At 38.6% G+C, this 6,309-nt stretch overlaps 1 protein-coding gene across 1 annotated transcript in view; it reads left to right on the plus strand.

The window, feature by feature from the left end:
• The first annotated feature begins 1,647 nt into the window (after positions 1-1,647).
• LOC110447881 (calcyphosin-like protein) overlaps positions 1,648-6,309 on the plus strand; it is a 5,619-nt gene continuing 957 nt past the window's right edge. Inside the window, exons 1-3 of the mRNA XM_021493847.1 lie at positions 1,648-2,003; positions 2,911-3,088; positions 5,102-5,311. Of these exons, the coding sequence (XP_021349522.1) occupies positions 1,933-2,003; positions 2,911-3,088; positions 5,102-5,311 (459 nt within the window). The 5' untranslated portion in view covers positions 1,648-1,932. The remainder of the gene's footprint in view (positions 2,004-2,910; positions 3,089-5,101; positions 5,312-6,309) is intronic.

A 6,309-nucleotide genomic window follows, 5' to 3' on the forward strand; every position in this document is an offset into this window, starting at 1 on the left:
AAAGTTTTGTTATTTTTCGGGTCGATCAGAAACACAATTTGCCTGCCATGGCCGCTATTTTGAAAATTCCTATTTCAAAGTTCTAATAGGCCGATCTAACTGAAAATCGGTCAAGGAATGATCAGCTCATGGTCCTGACAAACTTAAGGTAACGTTATACTTCACAAGTTTTTACTCAAATTGTTACATATTTCAACAACCGAAAAATAAATACTGTAGGACTCGTTAAGGCCCATGGGCCTCTTGTTTTCAATTCAAGTTTGTTATCGCTATTTCTCGAGTAAAACGTTTTCCTTTGTTCCGAAGTTTTGAGTGTTTTACACTGATATTGATACAAAGATAACATTTGCTCTGTAGTTGTGAGTGTTTTACACTGAGATTGATAAAGAGATAACCGTTAGGCACGTAGCTGTGCGTGTTTTACACTGAGATTGATAAAAAGATAACATTTGCTCCGTAGTTGCATAGACCTAAATTAACTTTAGGTCTCTGGTAGTTGAGAGTGTTTTACACTGAGATTGATAACGAGATAACCTTTGTTCCGTAGTTGTGCGTGTTGTACACTGATATTGATAAAGAGATAACCGTTAGGTTCGTAGTTGTGCGTGTTGTATGTACACTCATATTGATAAAGAGATAACCGTTAGGTCCGTAGTTGTGAGTGTCTTACACTTATATTGATAAAAAGATTACCTTTGTTCCGTAGTTGTGAGTGTTTTACACTGAGATTGATAAAGAGATAACCTTTGTTCCGTAGTTGTGAGTGTTTTACACTGAGATTGATAAAGAGATAACCGTTAGGTCCGTAGTTGTGCGTGTTTTTACACTGAGATTGATAAAAAGATAACACTTGTTCCGTAGTTGTGAGTTTTTTACACTGAGATTGATAAAAAAAGATAACCTTTGTTCCGTAGTTGTGCGTATTTTACACTGAGATTGATAAAAAGATAACCTTTAGGTCCGTAGTTGTGCGTGTTGTACAATGAGATTAATAAAGAGATAACCTTTAGGTCCGTAGTTGTGAGTGTTTTACATTGAGATTGATAAAGAGATAACATGTATGTAGCCTTCTGGTGTTTTTTTCGTCCAAACTTGCTATCGCTATTTCTGGAGAATTATGGTCTGAAAACAATGTCTAAAATATCTTACGTTGTTTTCCCTTGGTCCTGTTAAGTGCATGTTTCATTTCTATACTGATCGTACACAAAGAAATAAAAGAAAAATAAATCTCAGTTCAAAACTTGAAAGTAGACGAGAACCGTGTCGATATTATACATAATCATAAAGTTGTAAAGCTTCGTCCTGGGACTCTAGTATTAGTGACACCAGTTCTGTCCTGTCTGTAGTTCATCGATATAAGGCATAGGCATTGCAGTAATACACATCATATTGACCCGAAACATTTAGTTTGTGCCCTAAGGCGTGTTAATGTGCTTGGCATCTTTTATGTCAAATTGAATGAATAATTGAAACAAACCCTGCCTTAATCAATATGGTTAACAAGTAACGCTACCTGCACAACACATGGACGAGTATTCCATCTGCGCTATATATATATATATAGCTAGGCTTAATGAATGATTTATCAAAGTATTGATCCAAGATAACCGCCGACGGTCACAGGTAGCTATTTAACTTCAAGTATACATACAGGAATTCTTAGTTTTAAACATTTAGCCATTCCATATTTATCGTAAACAAATACTGAAAAACCGGAAAACAAACAAACCGAGTCGATGTCTGTACTATCATCAGTGTCTGTACTTCCTCGTGTTTCGACAGGTTTGTAAACATTTTCACCTAGGAGTTTCACTGGACACACCTGTTCGCGCTCCAGTTCACCGGTACATAGCTAGGATTGTTTACACACACATACCTGTGGCTGTAATCATACTACCTGGCTTAGGCTGTAGCTGAATCGAATTTTGCAATATGGCGTCAATAGAAAAACTAAGGAGTAAACTATTGGAGAGGGGTTCTTCTGCCATACTAGGCTTTGGAAGGTAAGTGGAGCAGGTGTACTCTAATGGATCAGAGTACGACGTATACAGTGATAGATGTATACGTATGTGTTTTAGGCCGGAACACTATACTTACATATGGTGATTCATTTGTATATAATTAAGTATACTTATTTTACATATAGCACGTGTACCTTACTTACATATAGACAATCCAGCCCGCCCATCATCATCCCTACCCCGCGACGTAAGATGCAAGACTTCTTGTATACATGTATATGTGCTTGTATTGGTATAATTGGAGGTTGTAAAATTGGTTTGGTTTGGTTTTATTTTGTTAAAAGTCCTATTAACAGCTAAGGTCATTAAAGGACTTGCATCTGCCAGAGTAGGAAAACTGTTTCAAGCAAACAATATGCAACACTAGGTCAACCAAAATTCCCGGTTTACAAATGTACAGTAAACAGAGTAGTCCGGGGGAGGTAACTCGTATATAACATTGATTTGAGTATACCAATCCATAATATTTATACTGGAGCTGCAGCGATTTATCGTATCATATCTATCGTGATTGTGTTTTAGCATTGCAAAATCAACAAAATGATATATATTTAATTATGATCAAGAGTCTGATACGGTCTTTTGTAAAAAATAAAAAAAAGTTCATGGTATAAGGGTAGGTATTAAAATCACATGGTCCTAATTATTTGTTACAGTGATATCTGATTGAACTTAATCTATTACGTTTAGAACAAAAGTAGATTTTTAGCTGTTTAAATCACCTCTCGTTAAATACTAGTATATACCATCATTGGAGTAGCATTTTAATCGAGAGTTTATATAATCCTTAACACGTCTAATGCTACTCTCTAGACAGCAGAACAGGTGTTTTCAAACAAACAAATCATCGGGCCCCTGTGATCAAAATAGTTTATCAATTCTCGTGTAGGTTATTCAACATCGTCGACCGAAATCGCAGCCAATCCATCGACATAGACGAGTTTGTGCGCTGCATCGAGATATTTCAGATCGACATGGGGGACTCCGAGATCAGAGCACTATTCAGTAGCATGGACAAAGATGGCAGCGGCAAGCTCAGCTACAAAGAATTCATCACAGCTCTCCGGGTAAGTACCAATATAAACGTACTGTTACCCACTGCATGTATCGTAAGAGGCGACTAATGTGGGAACTCCTGCAGAATTTGCTTTTGTGTCCTCTATAAGGGGACACCAGAGCGACCAAAACAAATATGGTTCACCCATTGCAATATTTGGGATATTTCTATTTCTTTCTACTTCTTACTAACTTTTGTTTTCTAGCGTCTTGCTTGGCAACACCTCACTTATTTGGCTTTAATGTTGAACGTTTGCCCAGGTGAGGAAGGCAATGGGTTCTGTCCCCAGGCCATCATTGATATCCAGGAGTTACGATTACTTTCGCTCTCTTCACCCCTGGAATATGTCATAGCAAAATTGAAGGCTCGGTGTGCGCCACCTTGTTGATGAGACGAGAAGACTTGTTAGATCCTTTGTTATACATCCAAAGAATCTCGCGGTCACGTAACGGTAAAAATTGACAGGCTTTGAAGTCGGGCGTCTCTCCTTTGTAATCTTCAAAGGACAGGTATCAGCCTAGCGATTGGTCAGGTTTTTTTTTACCTGAGACCAATCAAACAGCTATCTTCGTGCCTTCAATTTTGCTATGATATATTCCAGGGGTGTAGAGCGCGAAAGTGAGCGAAACCCCTGGATATCGAGGATGTCCCCTGGCCGAAACATACCAAAGAATTTTAAAATAGTAGTTGTTATTCCCTGCTTAACGTTCAGCATTTGGGGTAATGGCAGCAACTGGTTCACCCGTTGTCAGTATAATTTGTCTGGGTGGGATGCTCTGCTGGGTGCCTTCGGCATGGTATTTCAGTGAGATAGCACTATAAAGTCGGCATCACACCTGCATTATCACAAGGAAGCAATTACACCAACATATATGTAACATGTCACCGGCACATACACACATGCACGCTTACACAATACACATAAAGGCACGTCCTTTAATTACCTTAGCTGCTAATAGGACGTTAAATAATATAAAACCAAACCAAACCAATCCGGGTAAGTAGAATCGAATCAAGGATAGAAAATGTCCAGGGCAAGTACACCCCATGTTACGAACATGACGCCACAATCAAACAGCAATGACGTGGCGGCACGAAATCGGAAACACTTCCGATGTCACCATGCAGAAACTACGACGCTATTTTATGGTGTTTTTTTTGCTATTTCTGGTGATTGGAATGAGAGAAATTTACATTGTTTATGTAAAAGGACATATGAAATCCAACCATCATTTTTTTTTAAACTGATGCAAAATCTTCAGCAAATCCCCGAATTTTACCAAATTTGAAAATCCCTTGGGCGGACTTTCCCTATCCTACACAAAGGGCATGAAAGAGGCCAAGGACTCAAATCGGGGTTAATATTTGGTGTAAAGAGATTGCAAATCAGTCGATTCGGTGTTTAGGGATCGTTAATCCGGCTAGGGGGTAGGGTCGGGAGTACAGAAGTCGAAATCTAGGGCAAAAGGTGTTGTGGGTGTAGGTGAAGAGGGTTGGAGATAAGGGGACGATGGCCAAGTAAATAACGCAACTATTGGGAAAGGAGGAAAATAAGTTATTCAATGTGAGTACCGTATCACGGGTTAGGGGATGGGGGTCAGGTGCAGGGATCGGTTTCCTGGGTAATTTGGCGAGGATAACATTGGTCAATCAAGTCTTGTAGATAATGTCAATCGGTGAGGATCTAGGAGAATGATGCCAGGAACAGGGACCCGGGAATGCGTTACAGCAAAGGGGCATGCAACTACTATTGATATTGATCTTGTTAGACTTCCAGTCGTCACATGGTACGTTACATCTCTAACAAGATCTATATTAATAGTAGTTGCGTGCCCAGGTACAAACTGTATATTGGACCCGTATCCTGTTGTAGAGAGAGTAATATTTGCCATTTTAAACATCAACAATCCGTAAAAATTATAATGATACACCATTATTTGATGTACATGTATTTACCTTCGTTTGACTGTTAACTTCGTTTGACTGTTAACTTCATACTGACCTTTGACCCTAATTGTTATAGCCTCCCCTTAATGCCTCGAGGTTGTCCTTCATTGACAAAGCTTTTGGTGTGATGGACGGGACAGGCGACGGAGTGGTCACTGTAGAAGACTTGAAGCTGAGGTACAATGTCCGTTTCCATCCCAAGTTTGTGTCCGGAGAATGGTCAGAAGACAAGTGTCTTAGGGAGTTTCTGGACAGCTTCGACTCGGAAAAAAACAAGGACGGTGTTGTAAGTATTATTATTGCAAATATATTTTTATTTTGAATTATATTTTTTCATGACAATTGTGCAACACATATTGGATATCATTGTTTTGAGTAAACGCCTCAATTTTTCATATCTGAGGCTCTGTTTATCCAGTCAAACAGATACACATTATGGCTACCCGAATGTGTTCGTTTTGAAAACAAGGAGTTCGCTGAGATTTCCTTAAGCATTGAACTGTTTTTGCATGGTATTTATGATCTTTTTGAATTACACAGCTTTGCAAGCAAACAACATAATGCGCGCTAGCGCATTATGATTTGTTTGCTTGCAAAGCTGTGTCATTCAAATAGATCATAAATATCATACAAAAACAGTTCAATACTTATATTTACGTTTTCTCTGCCTCTTATGTTCTTTTTTAACTTATAATTTATGTTTAAAATTAAAAATGCCCGCCTTATAGACAGTCCACACAATTTCGTTCAATAGTTTGAACAGCGTATTGTCGCGTGCTGATTGGCAAACAAAGTAGTACTTTGAAATTTTAACAAACACTTCAATTTTATTCCACAATTCAGCATCAATACAATTGCGTATGATATGTCTATAGAGTGATTTGAGTTTATTAATAGAACTCTGAGCTGAAAGTTAGATTTGAAATTGTTTCGATTTTTCCCGGAACAAATTTCGCGCATGGACAAATACAGTGAACAGCGTAAATCCGACCTTGCCCTCCACGAGGGTGTTATTTTCGGAAGTTAATTCGAACTTTTCTCTTTGCTCATTTTGTGAAGAATCCAGGCGTGAATGTATTTGTTGATTGTATGGGAACCTGACAACAGTCTGTAGATTCTATAACAGCCTCGTTATTTGACATGTCGTCAGAAACTGAGGAACCGTGGATGCGAGACGCGTGAAACTGATTAAGCGTTTGAAGTGACTGAGTGATCTTGCGACGGAGCACAGAATCGTTACAAATGTCTGAAATGTTTATGTGTGCTATCAGTAGGTCTGTAACA

This window comes from Mizuhopecten yessoensis, unplaced genomic scaffold (assembly GCF_002113885.1).
Source record: "Mizuhopecten yessoensis strain PY_sf001 unplaced genomic scaffold, ASM211388v2 scaffold3645, whole genome shotgun sequence".
Taxonomy (NCBI): domain Eukaryota; kingdom Metazoa; phylum Mollusca; class Bivalvia; order Pectinida; family Pectinidae; genus Mizuhopecten; species Mizuhopecten yessoensis.